This window comes from Coregonus lavaretus, assembly GCF_964263955.1.
Source record: "Coregonus lavaretus genome assembly, chromosome: 28".
NCBI classification, from domain to species: domain Eukaryota; kingdom Metazoa; phylum Chordata; class Actinopteri; order Salmoniformes; family Salmonidae; genus Coregonus; species Coregonus lavaretus.
The window spans coordinates 39086688-39113063 of NC_140015.1; the positions used below are offsets into that span (position 1 = coordinate 39086688).

Sequence of the window (26376 nt, forward strand, 5' to 3'; positions counted from 1 at the left end):
GATGGAAGGAGGTTTTCACTCAAAATCTCACGATACATGGCCCCATTCATTCTTTCCTTTACACGGATCAGTCGTCCTGGTCCCTTTGCAGAAAAACAGCCCCAAAGCATGATGTTTCCACCCCCATGCTTCACAGTAGGTATGGTGTTCTTTGGATGCAACTCAGCATTCTTTGTCCTCCAAACACAACGAGTTGAGTTTTTAACCAAAAAGTTCTATTTTGGTTTCATCTGATCATATGACATTCTCCCAATCCTCTTCTGAATCATCCAAATGCACTCTAGCAAACTTCAGACGGGCCTGGAAATGTACTGGCTTAAGCAGGGGGACACGTCTGGCACTGCACGATTTGAGTCCCTGGCGGCGTAGTGTGTTACTGATGGTAGGCTTTGTTACTTTGGTCCCAGCTCTCTGCAGGTCATTCACTAGGTCCCCCTGTGTGGTTCTGGGATTTTTGCTCACCGTTCTTGTGATCATTTTGACCCCACGGGGTGAGATCTTGCGTGGAGCCCCAGATCGAGGGAGATTATCAGTGGTCTTGTATGTCTTCCATTTCCTAATAATTGCTCCCACAGTTGATTTCTTCAAACCAAGCTGCTTACCTATTGCAGATTCAGTCTTCCCAGCCTGGTGCAGGTCTACAATTTTGTTTCTGGTGTCCTTTGACAGCTCTTTGGTCTTGGCCATAGTGGAGTTTGGAGTGTGACTGTTTGAGGTTGTGGACAGGTGTCTTTTATACTGATAACAAGTTCAAACAGGTGCCATTAATACAGGTAACGAGTGGAGGACAGAGGAGCCTCTTAAAGAAGAAGTTACAGGTCTGTGAGAGCCAGAAATCTTGCTTGTTTGTAGGTGACCAAATACTTATTTTCCACCATAATTTGCAAATAAATTCATAAAAAATCCTACAATGTGATTTTCTGGATTTTTTTTCCTCAATTTGTCTGTCATAGTTGACAATCACAGGCCTCTCTCATCTTTTTAAGTGGGAGAACTTGCACAATTGGTGGCTGACTAAATATTTTTTTCCCCCACTGTAGGTTGTATGTTGGGAGCTTTTGGGAAAGAGCACAGTTAGAAAGATATGGCATGTAGAAGCAAACCGGATGGACATCATGAAAATGATCGGAGAGGTTGAGAGTAAAAGAAGTTCAGGAGCAAAAAAAAATAAAAATAAAATAATAATAATAATAATATATATATTATATATATATATATATATATAATATAATTATTGTAAAATTAACTCTGTCCATAAGGTGTAGATAGTAAGTATAGGCTGGAAGTAGAGGCCTGGGCATTGTTGTTCACTAATTTACCCCAAGTAGGGAAAGGATGGCAGGGTTGAAAAGTAATAAAGGGGAGTATATATATAAAAAACATGGGGGATTGGAAGTGATGCAGACAATTACATTGATAGAAGATACAATCTATCTGCAATATTAAGCTGATCTACCCCCCCAAAAATAAAAAATAAATTTTTTTTTAAGGGTTATCCTTCCATTGAGGTCTTGTAACATGAGAAATCAGGGGGTCTACATTAGCTACTGGGCTAGGAAGTGACAGACTCACCTTCCATTGAGGTCTTGTAATTAAGGAATTCAGGCTCACCTCTGGGTCTTTGGGGTCCTGTCGACACAGGAGGTCCAGGACTGGCTGGACATCAGCCACCTCATGGGGGAAGAGCTGCATGAAGATCTTATACCCTCTCACCTGGCCAAGACAAAAACACCAGGGAGTCTGGCTTGTCACAACTGCACAGGCTGAGAAAGCTGAGCTAGCACAATCCTTCTAACGCTAGTCTGAGACTGTAGGGTAAGACGCCACTGAATCAACACACACAACAGAACGCTTGGCTTCGTGAACTGAAATCTTGCTATCTGTGTGACCAACTGGATTCAAACCTGGGTGACACAATAGCGTTAAACCGCTGAGCTAAAGCCAAGACATTAGCTTGAAGAGCTAACACGAGTCTATAGGTCTCAGTCAAGGTTACTCATCATAGGAGCGTGGTTCATCAAACCACCAACTTGACATCTGTCTGTAGTTACCTTGGAGATGATGTACAGTGCATTCGGAAATTATTCAGACCCCTTCCCTTTTTCCACATTTTATCACGTTACAGCCTTATTCTAAAATTGATTAAATCAATTATTTTCCTCATCAATCTACACACAATACCACGTAATGACAAAGTGAAAACAGGTTTTTAGAATTTTTTGCAGATGTATTAAAAAAAAAAAACAGAAATACCTTATTTACATAAATATTCAGACCCTTTGCTATGAGACTCAAAATTGAGCTCCGGTGCATCCTGTTTCCATTGATCATCCTTGAGATGTTTCTACAACTTGATTGGAGTCCACATGTGGTAAATTCAATTGATTGGACATGATTTGGAAAGGCACACACCTGTCTATATAATGTCCCACAGTTGACAGTGCATGTCAGAGCAAAAACCAAGCCATGAGGTTGAAGGAATTGTCCGTAGAGCGCCGAGACAGGATTGTGTCGAGGCACAGATCTGGGGAAGGGTACCAAAACATTTCTGCAGCATTGAAGGTCCCCAAGAACACAGTGGACTCCATCTTTCTTAAATGGAAGAAGTTTGGAATCACCAAGACTCTTCCTAGAGCTGGCCGCCCGGCCAAACTGAGCAATCGGGGGAGAAGGGCCTTGGTCAGGGAGGCGACCAAGAACTCAAATGGTCACTCTGACAGAGATCCAGAGTTCCTCTGTGGAGATGGGAGAACCTTCCAGAAGGACAACACTCTCTGCAACACTCTACCAATCAGGCCTTTATGGTAGAGCGGTCAGACTGAAGCCACTCCTCAGTAAAAGGCACATGACAACCCGTTTGGAGTTTGCCAAAATGCACCTAAAGGACTCTCAGACCATGAGAAATAAGATTCTCTGGTCTGATGAAACCAAGATTGAACTCTTTGGCCTGAATGCCAAGCATCACATCTGGAGGAAACCAGGCACCGCTCATCACCTGGCCAATACTATCCCTATGGTGAAGCATGGTGGTGGCAGCATCATGCTGTGGGGATGTTTTTCAGCGGCAGGGACTGTGAGACTAGTCAGGATCGAGGGAAAGATGAACGGCGCAAAGTACAGAGATCGATGATGAAAACCTGCTCTGACTGGGGCGAAAGTTCACCTTCCAACAGGACAATGACATTAAGCACACAGACAAGACAACACAGGAGTGGCTTCAGGACAAGTCTCTGAATTTCCTTGAGTGGCCCAGCCAGAGCCTGGACTTGAAGCCGATCGAACATCTCTGGAGAGACCTGAAAATAGCTGTGCAGCGACGCTCCCCATCCCACCTGATACAGCTTGAGCGGATCTGCAGAGAAGAATGGGAGAAACTCTCCAAATACAGTTGTGCCAAGCTTGTAGCGTCATACCCAAGAAGACTCGAGGCTGTAATCGCTGCCAAAGTTGCTTCAACAAAGTACTGAGTAAAGGGTCTGAATACTTATGTAAATGTAATATTTCATTATTTTATTTTGTATACATTTGCAAAATGTTCTAAAAACCTGTTTCGATTTAATCAATTTTAGAATAAGGCTGTAACGTAACAAAATGTGGAAAAAGTGAAAGGGTCTGAATACTTTCCGACTGCACTGTAGATGAATACATCTGTATGTAGTTACCTTGGAGATGATGTAGCTGAATACATCTGTATGTAGTTACCTTGGAGATGATGTAGCTGAATACATGTCTGTAGTTACCTTGGAGATGATGTAGCTGAATACATCTGTCTGTAGTTACCTTGGAGATGATGTAGGTGAATACATCTGTCTGTAGTTACCTTGGAGATGATGTAGATGAATACATCTGTATGTAGTTACCTTGGAGATGATGTAGCTGAATACATGTCTGTAGTTACCTTGGAGATGATGTAGCTGAATACATCTGTATGTAGTTACCTTGGAGATGATGTAGGTGAATACATCTGTCTGTAGTTACCTTGGAGATTATGTAGATGAATACATCTGTCTGTAGTTACCTTGGAGATTATGTAGCTGAATACATCTGTCTGTAGTTACCTTGGAGATGATGTAGCTGAATACATCTGTCTGTAGTTACCTTGGAGATGATGTAGGTGAATACATCTGTCTGTAGTTACCTTGGAGATTATGTAGATGAATGCATCTGTCTGTAGTTACCTTGGAGATGATGTAGCTGAATACATCTGTCTGTAGTTACCTTGGAGATTATGTAGCTGAATACATGTCTGTAGTTACCTTGGAGATGATGTAGATGAATACATATGTCTGTAGTTACCTTGGAGATGATGTAGCTGAATACATCTGTCTGTAGTTACCTTGGAGATGATGTAGGTGAATACATCTGTCTGTAGTTACCTTGGAGATGATGTAGCTGAATACATCTGTCTGTAGTTACCTTGGAGATGATGTAGCTGAATACCTCTGTCTGTAGTTACCCTGGAGATGTCTGTAGTTACCTTGGAGATGTCTGTAGTTACCCTGGAGATGTCTGTAGTTACCTTGGAGATTATGAAGAGGAATTTGAAGCCCAGGTGAACCAGTAGAGGAGGAGACTGTTCACTCCTGATGAGGTCCAACAGCAGGTTCAACATCCACTCTGTGATCACAGGAAAGAAACACTGTCATCATCATGCGATCATAACAAACGCACGTTTCACTAATGCAGAAGATCATGTGCTGTGCGTGTGTGTGTGTGTGTTGTTACCCAGATGTGGATCCAGAAGATGGGGCTGCTCTTGATAACGGTCCATTATCACTGTAGAAAAAAAAAACTGGTCAACATAAAGTTGTTGACTTTTCTTTGACTGCTTATGATTGTGGTATGTATAGGTTCTGAATGTGTTATTACGACTTATGTCTGTAGTTAGTACAATCATTCAGGCCTAAAGCCCACAGACTGTTCAATGCAAGACTGGATCAAGCCACAACAACAGACTAAACATGTACAGTATGAATCTCACCGAGGAACCTCTCTATGGCTGACTCCAGTGTCACGATGTTCTCGTGAACCTCTGGTAGGTTGGAGATCAGGGATCGAATCTCAGTGCTCTCTGTAAAACCTCCCAAGACACTGGCTTTAGCGATCACCTCGGGCTCCCCGCCGCCGCCTCCATCCTCCCCGGAATCCATGTCGGTCTGGGCCATTGTACTTGCCTAGATTACCGGTATGACAGATTTGATACATTTCATGCACTTGGTTATATGCATGTCTACTGTCTAATGTTTAAACACGTCTTCATAATAGCTAGCAAGTGTAGCTAGTTTGCCTTGTAGTTTTCATAGCTAGATGAGAACAGGTCCTCTGTAGCTCAGCTGGTAGAGCACGGCGCTTGTAACGCCAAGGTAGTGGGTTCGATCCCCGGGACCACCCATACACAAAAATGTATGCACGCATGACTGTAAGTCGCTTTGGATAAAAGCGTCTGCTAAATGGCATATTATATATTATATTATATTATTATATATTATATTATATTATTTAACAGTGTGACGCCTAGCATGGGCGTGTCAATGAATTGGTTCTATCCATGCCGATACTAGCCAATGATGCTAGCTAACTAGCTAGTGCTGTTGGTTGGCAAGTGGCAACATAAATCCAACAGAATTTGAGTGATCAGTGAACACACACAGCTCATACATTTGGTTATCGTAAGCTTATGAATGCATACCTGTAGTTATGAAAATTCTGTCCAGAAAATGAATTATTATAACTTCGGATGATGACGCTCACGCAGTTGCCGATGTCTGTTATCTTGTTGTGAAGTTTGCACGTTGCTCCACCCTACAGTACATTAAGCGAATGGGGACAAAAAGCGTTTCGTTAATGAGTGACGCGCCACACCAAAGAGGTTCATGCATCATGCATGTCTCTTCAATCTCTTGCATCAGACATATTCAGAGGTGGAAATATTATCTCACCTCATGTATATTATGAAAATTAAAATTAAAATACACTGAGTGTACAAAACATTAAGAACACCTGCTCTTTCCATGACATAGACTGACCAGGTGAATCCAGTTGAAAGCTATGATCCCTTATTGATGTCACTTGTTAAATCCACTTCAATCAGTGTAGATGAAGGGGAGGAGACAGGTTAAATAAGGAAGTTTAAGCCTTGAGACAATTGAAACATGGATTGTGTATGTGTGCCATTCAGAGGGTGAATGGGCAAGACAAAATATTTAAGTGCCTTTGAACAGGTTATGGCAATAGGTGCAAGGCACACCGGTTTGTGTGTGTCAAGAACTGCAACGATGCTGGGTTTTTCACACTCAACAGTTTCCCGTGTGTATCAAGCACAGGAGGCTGCTGAGGGGAGCACAGCTCATAATAATGGCTGAAACATCCCCGTGGAACACATTCAACCCCTTGTAGAGTCCATGCCCCGACGAATTGAGGCTGTTCTGAGGGCAAAGGGGGGTGAAACTTAATACTAGGAAGGTGTTCCTAATGTTTTGTACACTGTTGCCCTTTTTTAGGTTATTGTCCTTATTGAGGTATTCAACAACTTAGTTTAGTGTATATTGGCCAGGATACAGGAAGAACCAACACCAAAGAAGCAAGTAATGTACTTTATTTAGCATTGCATTATTAGTATTAACACAGCTTTTAACAAAGCTAATTATTACAACTCAAACAGATCATAACCTTGCTTGCTGCTATGTTTCTTATTTAAGCAAATGGATGTGCAATACTCTATGTTTAGTCTTACACTGTAGCATTAAAATCACACTTATGCTTTCAAACAGCTGTGGAATGTGAACTCAAAAATGATATATTTCTCAAGCATTTCAAGATAAATAGGAATATAGTATCTCTCTTCTATACCATAGCATCATTGTTTTCTTGTTTCTTTCTTTTTGAGTTAAAAGGTTTTCGAAAGAACTAATATTTTCACCCAAAAATGGATTTGTTCCCTTCTGGATGGAAGACTAAGCTGCAGTGTAATACTTTGTAAGGTCCTTCAAGCTGGTCAGTGTCGTTGGTGTGTTTATGTTACAGAGCATTATGGGTAGTGTAGTTGTACATCATGCTACTGTACAGCGATGATCAGTGGTCAGTATTTGACCAGATCCTTCATGATCCTCAGTGAGGACCCTCTGTATCCTCCACCAAAGTGATTCCAGTGGTTCAGATAGTGGAAGAGTTGGTACAGCTGATTCCTCTTATCAAACCCCGGGGCCTTGGGGATCTTGTTGTGGTACCCAGAGTAGAAGGAGTCACTGAAACCTCCGAACATCCCGGCGATGCCCAGCTCGTACTCAGCGTGGCCATAGAAGGACGCGGGGTCGAAAATGACAGGGCCGTCGGAACACTCTGCCACGTTTCCCCCCCACAGGTCCCCGTGAAGCAGGGCGGGGAACACCTCGATGTCGGTAAATAGCTGAGGGATCTTCAGCTAAGGAGGGGAAAGGAGATATCAGACAGAAGATCAATCACCCATAAAGTTCTCTCAGATCTCAAAAAGTGCATAGGGGTAAGGGGTTGGTTTGGGATTGGGCATAGTAGAGAACCATGTTGAGCTGCTGCTGTAGTCTGTGTTGTTGTTTTAACAGTTACCTGTAGGGGTGATGATATTAATTAACAGTAATTTCGATCCGAATGTGCAAATTGTCCAAACAGATACGCAAGGTAGATGGATTATTTTAAATATGTTAATGGTCCATAAACATATATGGCTCATTAACCTTTACGGACCAAATAATGGTGATCCACACTTCTTTGCCAATATATATAATAAATTATCAACTCTGCAAGCAATTCAAGACTCTTATTATGGTGGGAGATTATAATACCGTTTTAAATAGCTCAATGGACCGTAAAGGAAATCACACTACAAACAATCACCCTCATGCTCTTAAGGAAATCGTGAATGTCATGGATACATTAGAACTAGTAGATACAGTGAGCACCATAATTCAGTGACAATGTTTTTGTTATTTTGGTTCTGTACTCTAGCACTTTGAGTTTGAAAGGATACAATGACAATGAGGGTGATGTGCAGACTGTCAGCTTTAGTTTGAGGGTATTTTCATACATATCGGATGAACCGTTTAGAAATTATAGAAGCTTTTGTACATGGTCCCCCCCCCCCATTTTCGGGCATCAAAACACATTGGACAGTTTAACATAATGTAGAATAAGAATCTAGAATAAAGTAATCATTGTTAATATTTGGTTGCATATCCTTTGCATGCAATGACTGCTTGAAGTCTGCGATGCATCGACATCACCAGACGCTGGGTATCTTCCCTGGTGATGCTCTGCTAGGCCTGTACTGCAGCCATCTTCAGTTCATGCTTGTTTCGGGGACTTATTGCCTTCAGTCTCCTCTTCAGCATGTAAAATGCATGTTAAATTGGATTCAGATCCGGTGATTGACTCGGCCAGTCAAGGATTTTCCACTTTTTGGCCATCAAAAATCCCTTTGTTGCTCTAGCAGAATGTTTAGGGTCATTGTCTTGTTGCATGATGAAGTGCCATCCAATGAGTTTGGAGGCATTTGGTTTTATCTGAGCAGATAAAATATTTCTGTAGACTTCAGAATTCATTGTTCTACTTCTGTCTGCAGTCACATCATCGATGAAGACAAGTGAGCCTGTTCCACTGGCAGCCATACAGGCCCAAGCCATAACACCCCCTCCACCATGTTTCACAGATGAGGAGGTATGCTTTGGATCATGGGCATTTCTTTTTTTTTCTCCACACTTTCCTCTTTCCATCACTCTGGCACATGTTAATCTTTGTCTCATCTGTCCACAATACTTTTTTCCAGAACTCTTGGGGCTCTTTTAGGTGCTTTTTAGCTTTTCTGTTCTTCAGGCTTATCAGTGGTTTGCATCTTGTAGTGTTACCCTCTGTAGTCCTGCTGGTGTAGTCTTCTACGTATGGTAGACTTTGACACGTCTACACCTACATCCAGGAGAGTGTTTTTGATCTGTTGGGCTGTTGTCAGGAGGGTTTTCTTCACCATAGAGCATATTCTCCGGTCATCCACTACAGTGGTCTTCCTCGGTCTACCGGGTCTTTTTACATAATTGAGTTCACCGGTTGTTTTTTTAAATGATGAACCAAACTTTTGACTTGGGCATGGCCAGGGTTTTTGCAATGTTCCTGATTGATTGATTTTCATTTCTGAGCCTTATGACGGCCAGCTTCATTTGCATCGACACTGCTGTCTTCCTCATGTTGTCACAACAACCTCCAAAGGCAATAGCAAAGTCTAGAATCAATACTATTCATCAACAGCTCTCCTGCATTCACTAACGGCACAAATGAATACACCTGCCTAACGACACACATCTGTGAAGCCAATTTAACAAATACGTGTAGTACCTTAAAATGGGGGGACCATGTACAAAAGGTGCTGTCATTTCTAAACGGTTCATCCGATATGTATGAAAAATACCCTCAAATTAAAGCTGACAGTCTGCACTTCACCCTCATTGTCATTGTATCCTTTCAAACTCAAAGTGCTAGAGTACAGAACCAAAATAAAAATAAAAAAGGGTCACTGTCCAATGAATTATGGTGCTCACTGTATATGGAGGCTTAAATATCCTGATCTAGTGAGATATTCATGGCGGAGACTCAATCAAGCTAGTCGTCTTGACTTCTTTCTTATGTCATTTTCGTTGGCACCAAAAGTTTAAAAAGTGTTGTTAGGGGATAGAATGCGGTCGGACCATCATATAATTGGCATATACATTACTCTTACTGAATTTCCACGTGGGCGAGGATATTGGAAATTTAATCAAAGCCTATTGGATGATAACTTGTTTTTAACTAGGACAGAGGAATGTATAACTGATTTTTGGGACACCTTTGGGACACCTTTAATTGTGCCTTTAGAGGCCATGCAATTCAGTGCTCATCTCGAAAACAAAAGCAATTTAGGTCAAAAGAGTCCACACTAACAAAGGAAATAGAAGGTCTAACAGAACAGATAGATAGCAATAAAAACTGTAACATAGAGGCTCAGAATAAATTAGAGGAAAAACAAAAAGAAATTGAGAAATTTATTCAAGAAAGATCAAGTGTAATATATTATAAAAATAAAGCAAACTGGATGGAATATGGGGAAAAATGTACAAAATTCTTTTTTAATCTTCAACATAGGAATGCTACCAAAAATAATTTATTGAAACTGGTTACAAATGACGGAGTCACCCATGATTCACCAAATTATATTTTGGAGGAGGAAGTAAAGTACTTTAAGCATATGTTTTCGTTTCAGTCGCCTCCATCTCCTCTAACTGAAGAAAATTGTAGAGATTTTTTTCCTATTGATAATGTAAAATTAACAGCCATGCATAAAGACTCATGTGAAGGTGAAATTACAGAGGAGGAACTTCTGGATGCAATTAAATACTTTAAGTCTGGGAAAACTCCAGGGTTGGATGGCATACCAGTCGAGGTATACCAAACCTTTTTTGATATACTCAGAGGACCGTTATTAGCATGTTTTAACCACTCCTTTGTAAATGGTAGATTATCAGACACTCAAGAAGAAGGTCTGATTTCATTATTACTGAAACAGGATACAAGTGGAAAATATAAAGATCCAGTCCATTAAAAAAATTGGAGGCCCCTTACACTTCAGTGTTGTGATGCAAAAATTATACCAAAATGTATAGCGCATAGAATTAAAAAGGTATTGTTGGACATTATTCATTCTAATCAAACAGGTTTTTTACATGGGCTATACATTGGAGATAATAAGGCAAGTACTGGATACAATAAAACACTATGAAAAAACTGGGAAACCAGGCCTACTATTCATAGCAGACTTCGAAAAGGCATTTGATAAAGTATGACTGGGGTTTATATATAAATGACAGGAGCATTTCAATTTTGTATAGTAACCCTGGGTGTAAAATAGTAAATAATGGCTATTTCTCTGAAAGTTTTAAACTGTCAAGAGGAGTGAAACAAGGTTGTCCACTATCGGCATATCTATATATTATTGCCATCGAGATGTTAGCTATTAAAATCAGATCCAACAATAATATCAAGGGATTAGAAAACCATGCCTTAAAAACAAAGGTGTCATTGTACGCTGATGATTCATGTTTTCTTTTAAATCCACAACTTGAGTCCCTCCACAGCCTCATAGAGAATCTAGATACATTTTCTAACCTCTCTGGATTACAACCAAATTATGATAAATGTACTATATTACGTATTGGATCACTAAAAAATAAATTTTTACATTACCATGTAGTTTACCAATAAAATGGTCTGATGGTGATGTGGATATACTCGGAATACATATCCCAAATGAAATAAATGATCTCACTCCAATAAATGTTAATAGAAAGTTAGCAAAAATAGATAAGATATTGCTACCATGGAAAGGTAAATACCTGTCAATTTGTGGAAAAATCACCCTGATTAACTCTTTAGTATTATCCCAGTTTACCTATTTGCTTATGGTCTTGCCTACGCCTAGCGAACAGTTTTTTAAATTATATGAGAAAAAAATATTCAATTTCATTTGGAACGACAAGCCAGACAAAATTAAACGGGACTATTTATATAATGAATATGAATTCGGAGGACAGAAATGATTAAATATTAAAGCATTAGACCTATCACTAAAAGCTTCAGTCATACAAAAGTTATACTTAAATCCGAACTGGTTCTCTAGCAAATTAGTAAAATTGTCTCACCCAATGTTTAAGTATGGCCTTTTTCCCTTTATTCAGATTACAACCTCTCACATTAAGTTATTTGAAAAGGAAATAATCTCCCAAATATCACTATTTCTAAAACAAGCCATAGAAAGTTGGTTGCAATTTCAATTTAATCCTCCAGAAACGACAGAACAAATAATGCAACAAATATTGTGGTTAAACTCAAATATACTAATTTTTTTTGACAAAATGTTTAACAAAGGTATAATCTTCGTAAATGATATTATTGGTAGGACTGGTGGAGTTATGTCGCACATGCAGCTAACAAAAACATATGGAAATGTCTGCTCTACCCAAAATTACAACCAAATAATTGCAGCCTTACCACAAAAATGGAAAAGGAAAGTGGAAGGTGGAAAAAGAAAGGAACTTGTCCGTCGGCCTTGCATTAAAGAATATAATTGGTTAAAGAAAATTGTGATAAATAAAAAAGTATACCAGTTTCATTTAAGGACCAAAGGATTGACAGCCTTCCCATATAGTTAGCAAAATAGTTGGGAAGAGATTTGACGTACCGATCCCATGGCATAGTGTTTATGAACTGACATGCAAAACAACGCCGGAATCAAAACATATAATTTTTAAATTTAAATTATTATATAAAATTCTTGCTACCAATAGAATGTTATTTATATGGGGGATACAATCTTCCCAGCTCTGCAGATTTTGCTGCGAAGAGACAGAATCATTAGATCATTTGTTTTGGTACTGTCCATTTGTAGCTTGTTTTTGGACACAGGTCCAGGAATAGCTAAAGGATTGCAATATTTACCTGGAGCTAACCCTGCAGATAGCACTACTGGGTGATCTGAAAAGTCATAGTCAATCGATCAATAATATAATAATACTTTTAGCAAAAATGTTTATATTCAATTTACGATCTGTAGAAACAATGAGAATAGAAAGGTTCAGAACTTTTGTAAAACATCACAGTTGAAAAATATATGGCAAATAGAAATCCAATATGGATGGTGTTACGTGATAGATGGGAGGTGTTGAATGGAGCTGAAGGATGGGACTAATAACAATAACAACAAGACGACTAATGTAAAGCATGCTGTGTCCATATGGACACAGCATGCTGTGTCCATATGTCCTGAGTGGCGCAGTGGTCTAAGGCACTGCATCGCAGTGCTAACTGTGCCACTAGAGATCCTGGTTCGAATCCAGGCTCTGTCGCAGCCGGCCGCGACCGGGAGACCAATGGGGCGGCGCACAATTGGCCTAGCGTCGTCCAGGGTAGGGGAGGGAATGGCCGGCAGGGATGTAGCTCAGTTGATAGAGCATGGCGTTTGCAACGCCAGGGTTGTGGGTTCAATTCCCACGGGGGGCCAGTATAAAAAAAAAAAAAAATGTAAACTGTAAGTCGCTCTGGATAAGAGCGTCTGCTAAATGACTAAAATGTAAATAATAAGTATATAGGTTAGAGGTTATAGGTTGAGAGCTTTTGTGAAAGAGCACAGTTAGAAAAATATGGCATATAGAAGCAAACCAGATGGACATCATGAAAATGATCGGAGGAAGTTCAGGAGTAAAAACAAACAAAATATAATTATTGTAGAATTTGACTGTGTCCATAAAATGTATATAGTATGTATGGGCTGGAAGTAGAGGCCTAAGCGTTGTTGTTCACTAGTTTACTCCAATTGGGGAAGGGGTGGTGGGGTTGGAAAGGACTCCCGAGTGGCGCAGTGGTCTAAGGCACTGCATCGCAGTGCTAGCTGTGCCACTAGAGATCCTGGTTCGCCGTGACCGGGAGACCCATGGGGCGGCGCACAATTGGCCCAGCGTCGTCCAGGGTAGGGATGTTGGTAGAGCAGGGTTGTGGGTTTGTTTCCCACGGGGGGCCAGTATGAAAAAAATAAAAATAATGTATACACTCACTAACTGTAAGTCGCTCTGGATAAGAGCGTCTGCTAAATGACTAAAAAATGTTTAAAAAAATAAATAAATAGTAAAGTAATGAAGGGAAATATAATTTAAAAAATGATATGTGTGTGTATGGATGTATGTATATATGTACAGTGGGGAAAAAAAGTATTTAGTCAACCACCAATTGTGCAAGTTCTCCCACTTAAAAAGATGAGAGATGCCTGTAATTTTCATCATAGGTACACGTCAACTATGACAGACAAATTGAGGAAAAAAAATCCAGAAAATCACATTGTAGGATTTTTAATGAATTTATTTGCAAATTATGGTGGAAAATAAGTATTTGGTCACCTACAAACAAGCAAGATTTCTGGCTCTCACAGACCTGTAACTTCTTCTTTAAGAGGCTCCTCTGTCCTCCCCTCGTTTCCTGTATTAATGGCACCTGTTTGAACTTGTTATCAGTATAAAATACACCTGTCCACAACCTCAAACAGTCACACTCCAAACTCCACTATGGCCAAGACCAAAGAGCTGTCAAAGGACACCAGAAACAAAATTGTAGACCTGCACCAGGCTGGGAAGACTGAATCTGCAATAGGTAAGCAGCTTGGTTTGAAGAAATCAACTGTGGGAGCAATTATTAGGAAATGGAAGACATACAACACCACTGATAATCTCCCTCGATCTGGGGCTCCACGCAAGATCTCACGCCGTGGGGTCAAAATGATCACAAGAACGGTGAGCAAAAATCCCAGAACCACACGGGGGGACCTAGTGAATGACCTGCAGAGAGCTGGGACCAAAGTAACAAAGCCTACCATCAGTAACACACTACGCCGCCAGGGACTCAAATCCTGCTGTGTCCCCCTGCTTAAGCCAGTACATGTCCAGGCCCGTCTGAAGTTTGCTAGAGTGCATTTGGATGATCCAGAAGAGGATTGGGAGAATGTCATATGGTCAGATGAAACCAAAATATAACTTTTTGGTAAAAACTCAACTCGTCGTGTTTGGAGTACAAAGAATGCTGAGTTGCATCCAAAGAACACCATACCTACTGTGAAGCATGGGGGTGGAAACATCATGCTTTGGGGCTGTTTTTCTGAAAAGGGACCAGGACGACTGATCCGTGTAAAGGAAAGAATGAATGGGGCAATGTATCGTGAGATTTTGAGTGAAAACCTCCTTCCATCAGCAAGGGCATTGAAGATGAAACGTGGCTGGGTCTTTCAGCATGACAATGATCCCAAACACACCGCCCGGGCAACGAAGGAGTGGCTTCGTAAGAAGCATTTCAAGGTCCTGGAGTGGCCTAGCCAGTCTCCAGATCTCAACCCCATAGAAAATCTTTGGAGGGAGTTGAAAATCTGTGTTGCCCAGCGACAGCCCCAAAACATCACTGCTCTAGAGGAGATCTGCATGGAGGAATGGGCCAAAATACCAGCAACAGTGTGTGAAAACCTTGTGAAGACTTACAGAAAACGTTTGACCTGTGTCATTGCCAACAAAGGGTATATAACAAAGTATTGAGAAACTTTTTTGTTATTGACCAAATACTTATTTTCTACCATAATTTGCAAATAAATTCATTAAAAATCCTACAATGTGATTTTCTGGAATTTCTTTTCTCATTTTGTCTGTCATAGTTGACGTGTACCTATGATGAAAATTACAGGCCTCTCTCATCTTTTTAAGTGGGAGAACTTGCACAATTGGTGGCTGACTAAATACTTTTTTCCCCCACTGTATGTATGTATATGTGTGTGTGTGTGTGTGTGTGTGTGTGTGTGTATGTATGTGTATACAGTGAGGGAAAAAAGCATTTGATCCCCTGCTGATTTTGTACGTTTGCCCACTGACAAAGACATGATCAGTCTATGGTTTTAATGGTAGGTTTATTTGAACAGTGAGAGACAGAATAACAACCAAAAAATGCAGGAAAAAGCATTTTAAAAATGTTATAAATTGATTTGCATTTTAATGAGGGAAATAAGTATTTGACCCCTCTGCAAAACATGACTTTGTACTTGGTGGCAAAACCCTTGTTGGCAATCACAGAGGTCAGACGTTTCTTGTAGTTGGCCACCAGGTTTGCACACATCTCAGGAGGGATTTTGTCCCACTCCTCTTTGCAGATCTTCTCCAAGTCATTAAGGTTTCGAGCCTGACGTTTGGCAACTCGAACCTTCAGCTCCCTCCACAGATTTTCTATGGGATTAAGGTCTGGAGACTGGCTAGGCCACTCCAGGACCTTAATGTGCTTCTTCTTGAGCCACTCCTTTCTTGCCTTGGCTGTGTGTTTTGGGTCCTTGTCATGCTGGAATACCCATCCACGACCCATTTTCAATGCCCTGGCTGAGGGAAGAAGGTTTCTCACTCAAGATTGGACGGTACATGGCCCCGTCCATCATCCCTTTGATGCGGTGAAGTTGTCTTGTCCCCTTAGCAGAAAAACACCCCCAAAGCATAATGTTTCCACCTCCATGTTTGACGGTGGGGATGGTGTTCTTGGGGTCATAGGCAGCATTCCTCCTCCTCCAAACACGGCGAGTTGAGTTGATGGCAAAGAGCTCGATTTTGGTCTCATCTGACCACAACACTTTCACCCAGTTCTCCTCTGAATCATTCAGATGTTCATTGGCAAACTTCAGACGGGCCTGTATATGTGCTTTCTTGAGCAGGGGACCTTGCGGGCGCTGCAGGATTTCAGTCCTTCACGGCGTAGTGTGTTACCAATTGTTTTCTTGGTGACTATGGTCCCAGCTGCCTTGAGATCATTGACAAGATCCTCCCGTGTAGTTCTGGGCTGATTCCTCACCGTTCTCATGATCATTGCAACTCCACGAGGTGAGATCTTGCATGGAGCCCCAGGCCGAGGGAGATTGACAGTTATTTTGTGTTTCTTCCATTTGAGAATAATCGCACCAACTGTTGTCACCTTCTCACCAAGCTGCTTGGCGATGGTCTTGTAGCCCATTCCAGCCTTGTGTAGGTCTACAATCTTGTCCCTGACATCCTTGGAGAGCTCTTTGGCCTTGGCCATGGTGGAGAGTTTGGAATCTGATTGATTGTGGACAGGTGTCTTTTATACAGGTAACAAACTGAGATTAGGAGCACTCCCTTTAAGAGTGTGCTCCTAATCTCAGCTCGTTACCTGTATAAAAGATAACTTGGAGCCAGAAATCTTTCTGATTGAGAGGGGGTCAAATATGTATTTCCCTCATTCAAATGCAAATCAATTTATAACAAATTTTGACATGCGTTTTTCTGGATTTTATTGTTGTTATTCTGTCTCTCACCGTTCAAATAAACTTACCATTAAAATTATAGACTGATCATTTCTTTGTCAGTGGGCAAATGTACAAAATCAGCAGGGGATCAAATACTTTTTTCCCTCACTGTATGTGTATGTGTATATCTATATATACAGTGGGGAGAACAAGTATTTGATACACTGCCGATTTTGCAGGTTTCCCTACTTACAAAGCATGTAGAGGTCTGTAATTTTTTATCATAGGTACACTTGAGAGACGGAATCTAAAACAAAAATCCAGAAAATCACATTGTATGATTTTTAAGTAATTAATTAGCATTTTATTGCATGACATAAGTATTTGATACATCAGAAAAGCAGAACTTAATATTTGGTACAGAAACCTTTGTTTGCAATTACAGAGATCATACGTTTCCTGTAGGTCTTGACCATGTTTGCACACACTGCAGCAGAGATTTTGGCCCACTCCTCCATACAGACCTTCTCCAGATCCTTCAGGTTTCGGGGCTGTCGCTGGGCAATACGGACTTTCAGCTCCCTCCAAAGATTTTCTATTGGGTTCAGGTCTGGAGACTGGCTAGGCCACTCCAGGACCTTGAGATGCTTCTTACGGAGCCACTCCTTAGTTGCCCTGGCTGTGTGTTTCGGGTCGTTGTCATGCTGGAATTCCCGTCTGGATTACTGCAACTCGCTGTTGGCTGGGCTCCCTGCCTGTGCCATTAAACCCCTACAACTCATCCAGAATGCCGCAGCCCGTGTGGTGTTCAACCTTCCCAAGTTCTCTTACGTCACCCCCCTCCTCCGCACACTCCACTGGCTTCCAGTTGAAGCTCGCATCCGTTACAAGACCATGGTGCTTGCCTATGGAGCAGTGAGGGGAACGGCACCTCCGTACCTTCAGGCTCTGATCAGTCCCTACACCCAAACGAGGGCATTGCGTTCATCCACCTCTGGCCTGCTGGCTCCCCTTCCTCTGCGGAAGCATAGTTCCCGCTCAGCCCAGTCAAAACTGTTCGCTGCTCTGGCACCCCAATGGTGGAACAAGCTCCCTCACGACGCCAGGACAGCGGAGTCACTCACCACCTTCCGGAGACATTTGAAACCCCACCTCTTTAAGGAATACCTGGGATAGGATAAAGTAATCCTTCTACCCCCCCCCCCAACCCCCCCCCCACCCAAAAAAAATAAAAAAATAAAATGGAATAAAAAAATTATTGTAAAGTGGTTAACCCACTGGCTATAGGGTGAATGCACCAATTTGTAAGTCGCTCTGGATAAGAGCGTCTGCTAAATGACGTAAATGTAAATGTAAATGGAAGACCCAGCCACGACCCATCTTCAATGCTCTTACTGAGGGAAGGAGGTTGTTGGCCAAGATCTCGCGATATATGGCCCCATCCATCCTCCCCTCAATACGGTGCAGTCGTCCTGTCCCCTTTGCAGAAAAGCATCCCCAAAGAATGATGTTTCCACCTCCATGCTTCACGGTTGGGATGGTGTTCTTGGGGTTGTACTCATCCTTCTTCTTCCTCCAAACACGGCGAGTGGAGTTTAGACCAAAAAGCTCTATTTTTGTCTCATCAGACCACATGACCTTCTCCCATTCCTCCTCTGGATCATCCAGATGGTCATTGGCAAACTTCAGATGGGCCTGGACATGCGCTGGCTTGAGCAGGGGGACCTTGCGTGCGCTGCAGGATTTTAATCCATGACGGCGTAGTGTGTTACTAATGGTTTTCTTTGAGACTGTGGTCCCAGCTCTCTTCAGGTCATTGACCAGGTCCTGCCGTGTAGTTCTGGGCTGATCCCTCACCTTCCTCATGATCATTGATGCCCTACGAGGTGAGATCTTGCATGGAGCCCCAGACCGAGGGTGATTGACTGTCATCTTGAACTTCTTCCATTTTCTAATAATTGCGCCAACAGTTGTTGCCTTCTCACCAAGCTGCTTGCCTATTGTCCTGTAGCCCATCCCAGCCTTGTGCAGGTCTACAATTATATCCCTGATGTCCTTTCACAGCTCTCTGGTCTTGGGCATTGTGGAGAGGTTGGAGTCTGTTTGATTGAGTGTGTGGACAGGTGTCTTTTATACAGGTAACGAGTTCAAACAGGTGCAGTTAATACAGGTAATGAGTGGAGAACAGGAGGGCTTCTTAAAGAAAAACTAACAGGTCTGTGAGAGCCGGAATTCTTACTGGTTGGTAGGTGATCAAATACTTACAGTGGGAAAAAAAAGTATTTAGTCAGCCACCAATTGTGCAAGTTCTCCCACTTAAAAAGACGAGAGAGGCCTGTAATTTTCATCATAGGTACACGTCAACTATGACAGACAAATTGAGGAAAAAAAATCCAGAAAATCACATTGTAGGATTTTTAATGAATTTATTTGCAAATTATGGTGGAAAATAACTATTTGGTCACCTACAAGCAAGCAAGATTTCTGGCTCTCACAGACCTGTAACTTCTTCTTTAAGATGCTCCTCTGTCCTCCACTCGTTACCTGTATTAATGGCACCTGTTTGAACTTGTTATCAGTATAAAATACACCTGTCCACAACCTCAAACAGTCACACTCCAAACTCCACTATGGCCAAGACCAAAGAGCTGTCAAAGGACACCAGAAACAAAATTGTAGACCTGCACCAGGCTGGGAAGACTGAATCTGCAATAGGTAAGCAGCTTGGTTTGAAGAAATCAACTGTGGGAGCAATTATTAGGAAATGGAAGACATACAAGACCACTGATAATATCCCTCGATCTGGGGCTCCACGCAAGATCTCACCCCGTGGGGTCAAAATGATCACAAGAACGGTGAGCAAAAATCCCAGAACCACACGGGGGGACCTAGTGAATGACCTGCAGAGAGCTGGGACCAAAGTAACAAAGCCTACCATCAGTAACACACTACGCCGCCAGGGACTCAAATCCTGCAGTGCCAGACGTGTCCCCCTGCTTAAGCCAGTACATGTCCAGGCCCGTCTGAAGTTTGCTAGAGTGCATTTGGATGATCAAGAAGAGGATTGGGAGAATGTCATATGGTCAGATGAAACCAAAATATAACTTTTTGGTAAAAACTCAACTTGTCGTGTTTGGAGGACAAAAAATGCTGAGTTGCATCCAAAGAACACCATACCTACTGTGAAGCATGGGGGTGGAAACATCATGCTTTGGGGCTGTTTTTCTGCAAAGGGACCAGGACGACTGATCCGTGTAAAGGAAAGAATGAATGGGGCCATGTATCGTGAGATTTTGAGTGAAAACCTCCTTCCATCAGCAAGGGCATTGAAGATGAAACATGGCTGGGTCTTTCAGCATGACAATGATCCCAAACACACCGCCCGGGCAACGAAGGAGTGGCTTCGTAAGAAGCATTTCAAGGTCCTGGAGTGGCCTAGCCAGTCTCCAGATCTCAACCCCATAGAAAATCTTTGGAGGGAGTTGAAAGTCCGTGTTGCCCAGCGACAGCCCCAAAACATCACTGCTCTAGAGGAGATCTGCATGGAGGAATGGGCCAAAATACCAGCAACAGTGTGTGAAAACCTTGTGAAGACTTACAGAAAACGTTTGACCTGTGTCATTGCCAACAAAGGGTATATAACAAAGTATTGAGAAACTTTTGTTATTGACCAAATACTTATTTTCCACCATAATTTGCAAATAAATTCATAAAAAATCCTACAATGTGATTTTCTGGATATTTTTTTCTCATTTTGTCTGTCATAGTTGACGTGTACCTATGATGAAAATTACAGGCCTCTCTCATCTTTTTAAGTGGGAGAACTTGCACAATTGGTGGCTGACAATTGGTGGCCCCCATTCTCATCGACGGGGCTGTAGTGGAACAGGTTGAGAGCTTCAAGTTCCTTGGTGTCCACATCACCAACGAACTATCATGGTCCAAACACACCAAGACAGTTGTGAAGAGGGCACGACAAAGCCTATTCCCCCTCAGGAGACTGAAAAGATTTGGCATGGGTCCTCAGATCCTCAAAAAATTCTACAGCTGCACCATCGAGAGCATCCTGACTGGTTGCATCACCGCCTGGTATGGCAACTGCTTGGCCTCCGACCGCAAGGCACTACAGAGGGTAGTGCGTACGGCCCAGTACATCACTGGGGCAAAGCTTCCTGCCATCCAGGACCTCTATACCAGGCGGTGTCAGAGGAAGGCCCTCAAAATTGTCAAAGACTCCAGCCACCCTAGTCATAGACTGTTCTCTCTGCTACCGCACGGCAAGCGGTACCGGAGTGCCAAGTCTAGGTCCAAAAGACTTCTCAACAGCTTCTACCCCCAAGCCATAAGACTCCTGAACAGCTAATCATGGCTACCCGGACTATTTGCACTGCCCCCCCACCCCATCCTTTTTACGCTGCTGCTACTCTGTTAAGTATTTATGCATAGTCACTTTAACTCTACCCGCATGTACATATTACCTCAACTACCTCAACTAGCCGGTGCCCCCGCACATTGACTCTGCAACGGTACCCCCCTGTATATATAGCCTCCCTACTGTCACTTTATTTTACTTCTGCTCTTTTTTTCTCAACACTTTTTTTTGTTGTTGTTTTATTTTTACTTTTTTTTGTTTAAAATAAATGCACTGTTGGTTAAGGGCTGTAAGTAAGCATTTCACTGTAATGTCTGCACCTGTTGTATTCGGTACCAATAAAATTTGATTTGATTTGATTTTGATTTGACTAAATACATTTTTTCTCCACTGTATGTCATGCAATAAAATGCAAATGAATTACTTAAAAATCATACAATTTGATTTTCTGGATTTTTGTTTTAGATTCCGTCTCTCACAGTTGAAGTGTACCTATGATAAAAATGACAGACCTCTACATACTTTGTAAGTAGGAAAACCTGCAAAATCGGCAGTGTATCAAATACTTGTTCTCCCCACTGTATATATATATATGTATGTATGTATATATATATATATATATGTAAAAAAAAAAAAATGTATGTATATATACACTGCTCAAAAAAATAAAGGGAACACTAAAATAACACATCCTAGATCTGAATGAATGAAATAATCTTATTAAATACTTTTTTCTTTACATAGTTGAATGTGCTGACAACAAAATCACACAAAAATTATCAATGGAAATCAAATTTATCAACCCATGGAGGTCTGGATTTGGAGTCACCCTCAAAATTAAAGTGGAAAACCACACTACAGGCTGATCCAACTTTGATGTAATGTCCTTAAAACAAGTCAAAATGAGGCTCAGTAGTGTGTGTGGCCTCCACGTGCCTGTATGACCTCCCTACAACGCCTGGGCATGCTCCTGATGAGGTGGCGGATGGTCTCCTGAGGGATCTCCTCCCAGACCTGGACTAAAACATCTGCCAACTCCTGGACAGTATGTGGTGCAACGTGGCGTTGGTGGATGGAGCGAGACATGATGTCCCAGATGTGCTCAATTGGATTCAGGTCTGGGGAACGGGCGGGCCAGTCCATAGCATCAATGCCTTCCTCTTGCAGGAACTGCTGACACACTCCAGCCACATGAGGTCTAGCATTGTCTTGCATTAGGAGGACCCCAGGGCCAACCGCACCAGCATATGGTCTCACAAGGGGTCTGAGGATCTCATCTCGGTACCTAATGGCAGTCAGGCTACCTCTGGCGAGCACATGGAGGGCTGTGCGGCCCCCCAAAGATATGCCACCCCACACCATGACTGACCCACCGCCAAACAGGTCATGCTGGAGGATGTTGCAGGCAGCAGAACGTTCTCCACGGCGTCTCCAGACTCTGTCACGTCTGTCACATGTGCTCAGTGTGAACCTGCTTTCATCTGTGAAGAGCACAGGGCGCCAGTGGCGAATTTGCCAATCTTGGTGTTCTCTGGCAAATAACAAAAGTCCTGCACGGTGTTGGGCTGTAAGCACAACCCCCACCTGTGGACGTCGGGCCCTCATACCACCCTCATGGAGTCTGTTTCTGACCGTTTGAGCAGACACATGCACATTTGTGGCCTGCTGGAGGTCATTTTGCAGGGCTCTGGCAGTGCTCCTCCTGTTCCTCCTTGCACAAAGGCGGAGGTAGCAGCCCTGCTGCTGGGTTGTTGCCCTCCTACGGCCTCCTCCACGTCTCCTGATGTACTGGCTTGACTCCTGGTAGCGCCTCCATGCTCTGGACACTACTCTGACAGACACAGCAAACCTTCTTGCCACAGCTCGCATTGATGTGCCATCCTGGATGAGCTGCACTACCTGAGCCACTTGTGTGGGTTGTCGACTCCATCTCATGCTACCACTAGAGTGAAAGCTCCGCCAGCATTCAAAAGTGACCAAAACATCAGCCAGGAAGCATAGGAACTGAGAAGTGGTCTGTGGTCACCACCTGCAAAACCAGTCCTTTATTGGGGGTGTCTTGCTAATTGCCTATAATTTCCACCTGTTGTCCAATCCATTTGCACAACAGCATGTGAAATATATTGTCAATCAGTGTTGCTTCCTAAGTGGACAGTTTGATTTCACAGAAGTGTGATTGACTTGGAGTTACATTGTGTTGTTTAAGTGTTCCCTTTATTTTTTTTGAGCAGTGTATATTTGCGAGAGAAAAAAACATATGGGGGATTGGAAGTGATGCAGACAATTACATTGATGGAAGTTACAATCTATCTGAAATATTAAAGCTGATCTACCCCCTAAAAAAAAAAAAAAAAAACAGTTACCTGTAGCTGGGACCACTGTTCCCTGTAGTTACCTAGCTATATAGATACCTGTGGCTGGGACCATAGTTCCCTGTAGTTACCTAGTTATACAGTTACCTGTAGCTGGGACCATAGTTCCCTGTAGTTACCTAGTTATACAGTTACCTGTAGCTGGGACCATAGTTCCCTGTAGTTACCTAGTTATACAGTTACCTGTAGCTGGGACCACAGTTCCCTGTAGTTACCTAGTTATACAGTTACCTGTAGCTGGGACCATAGTTCCCTGTAGTTACCTAGTTATACAGTTACCTGTAGCTGGGACCACTGTTCCCTGTAGTTACCTAGTTATACAGTTACCTGTAGTTGGGACCATAGTTCCCTGTAGTTACCTAGCTATATAGATACCTGTGGCTGGGACCATAGTTCCCTGTAGTTACCTAGTTATACAGTTACCTGTAGCTGGGACCATAGTTCCCTGTAGTTACCTAGTTATACAGTTACCTGTAGCTGGGACCACTGTTCCCTGTAGTTACCTAGTTATACAGTTACCTGTAGCTGGGACCATAGTTCCCTGTAGTTACCTAGTTATACAGTTACCTGTAGCTGGGACCACTGTTCCCTGTAGTTACCTAGTTATACAGTTACCTGTAGCTGGGACCATAGTTCCCTGTAGTTACCTAGTTATACAGTTACCTGTAGTTGGGACCATAGTTCCCTGTAGTTACCTAGCTATATAGATACCTGTGGCTGGGACCATAGTTCCCTGTAGTTACCTAGTTATACAGTTACCTGTAGCTGGGACCATAGTTCCCTGTAGTTACCTAGTTATACAGTTACCTGTAGCTGGGACCACTGTTCCCTGTAGTTACCTAGTTATACAGTTACCTGTAGCTGGGACCATAGTTCCCTGGCCTCCCTGTCTCCATAAGACGTCTCCACCATGTTGAGTTGGTGCTGTAGTCTGTGCTGAGAGTAGAATGTTACCCAGTCACTCTGCCACTCATTCTCCTGATGAGAGAGAGAGACAAAGAGAGGTTAGAAAGTGGAACACAGATAAATGTCATTCAAAAAGTGGCAGGTTTTCTCTCCAGTTTGTCTTTTAAAGCCCATGTTGAAGGCACAGCGATGCCGAAACGTTGGTGGTTTACCCAATAAATTACTGGGAGCTTGTATATTGAGTGTGCGACTCTGTTTATTTATTTGTACAGCATACAGTTTAAATCCCATGTTACCACATATTCCAGTCTCGTATTCACTTGTGGGAAAGGTGGAAATCTAGTTGTCTCCCAATATCAGACAATCTGTTGCATAATAGCTCACCTGAGGGAGGTATCCACAGCATGTGGGGACATGGAACCCAAACTGGTCAATGACAGGAACATCAGGTCCTTTTCCTGTTTACATTTAATAGAGTGGTGAGTGAAGGCATGCAGTAGTCTGATGTTGTATACGTGAGAAAGCTTGACTTTTAAACTGTACGAATTGTTTTACCCAAAAAAATAGATCAGTCAATCAATGGACTAGGTGAGTTACCAACTGTCTGCTGTTCCTTATTCTGTCTGTCCCTGTGTCTCTGGTTGTGTAGGTGCAGATCAGCCAGAAGCTCTCCCAGCTGCTTAGAGTGCCTGGGGGAATCAATCAGACAATCATTAACACACTCAATCATCACAATAAAGTCTGACATAGCACTAATACTTTACTAATGCATACAGAAGAAGAAGAAGAAGAAGAAGAAGAAGAAGAAGAAGAAGAAGAAGAAGAAGAAGAAGAAGAAGAAAGATCAAAGACGTGTATTATACAGTATATGAGGAGATTCTCTTACCTGCTGAGACCCCTCATGTCAACATGTTCCATGACGAACACAGCCCCTCCTGTATCCAGCTCTATCACCTTGACAGGCTTGGGGACCTTCACTGTGTCTGTCATGACGATGGCTTCCAAGCTAGCCAGCTCCCCATCAAACATACGCTTCGCCTGGGGAACGAGGATAGGAGACGTGAGGATCATCATGAGATTGACCAAGGAATTATACCATACCTTGAGATAGTGGCACAGCCCTTTGTGATGAAATGTATTGTACAGAAAAAGTGATTATGTATGTTTCTATGTACAATTGATCACTTGTTTACAAAACATGCAAAACTAGCCTCCCACGGAAGTAGTCTAGCAGCCTTCAGAGACGGCAGTTTATGACTTTTCAGAGGTCAGGATTAGGGCTGTCCCATCACATAAAAACATCCAGCTCTGTGCACAACAGTGCCCTGATTTTGCCATCACATGACTGGATGGCTCTATTGTGAATCCTAATCCTTTGCTCTCAGAGTGCTGGCTACTGTAATTCATTTGATACAGTGTGTAGCTAAATAGCTTGCAACAAAATAATGTTTGATATTGTTGACAAATTATCCTTATTAGGCTACTATTTTACAGTGCTAATCTATTTTGAGTGACTTCATATGTCAATGTAAAGGCATGCAGTATGGAATTGGTAATTAAGTAAATGAAGAACCTGACTCTTGTGGTTGATCTTGACAAACACTCTCCCGTGGTCAGTATCAAAGCTCTGTCCCTGGCTGATACAACCACCTCCAGAATGGCCAGTTGACTTCAGCATGGATGCTCCCAGCTCCTTCTTCAGCTGAGCTTCCATGGCTGTTCTCCAAGATGCTCTCCAAACGCTTGAAGAATAACCTATTGCTGAACTTAGCTGCACACCACCGGGGTGGATTGTTTGACTCCCAAACTTCTTTAGGTTTGACTCCCACTCCCGCGACTCCCAAACTTCTTTAGGTTTGACTCCCACTCCCGTAGCTGTCTGTTTATGTTTTGACAACTGGGTGGAA

General features: G+C 42.4%; 2 protein-coding genes across 2 annotated transcripts in view; both read right to left on the reverse strand.

Moving 5' to 3' along the window:
- The window catches only part of LOC311103265 (tubulin-specific chaperone D-like), a gene marked incomplete at its 3' end in the record, with an annotated part of 51451 nt that extends 45681 nt beyond the window's left edge, over nucleotides 1-5770 (reverse strand). Inside the window, 5 exon segments of the mRNA XM_084144799.1 lie at nucleotides 1612-1713; nucleotides 4520-4617; nucleotides 4726-4776; nucleotides 4982-5174; nucleotides 5690-5770. Of these exon segments, the coding sequence (XP_084000925.1) occupies nucleotides 1612-1713; nucleotides 4520-4617; nucleotides 4726-4776; nucleotides 4982-5165 (435 nt within the window). The 5' untranslated portion in view covers nucleotides 5166-5174; nucleotides 5690-5770.
- Nucleotides 5771-6579: 809 nt separating this feature from the next.
- Nucleotides 6580-26371, reverse strand: LOC311104532 (ketosamine-3-kinase-like). The gene is made up of 6 exons (XM_084146395.1): nucleotides 26043-26371; nucleotides 25356-25507; nucleotides 25067-25158; nucleotides 24854-24927; nucleotides 24419-24541; nucleotides 6580-7420 (listed from the first exon to the last, which is right to left on the reverse strand). Exons 1-6 carry the CDS (start codon nucleotides 26181-26183, stop codon nucleotides 7079-7081), a joined length of 924 nt encoding a protein of 307 aa, XP_084002521.1. The 5' UTR covers nucleotides 26184-26371; the 3' UTR covers nucleotides 6580-7078.
- Between the last annotated feature and the right edge of the window lie 5 nt (nucleotides 26372-26376).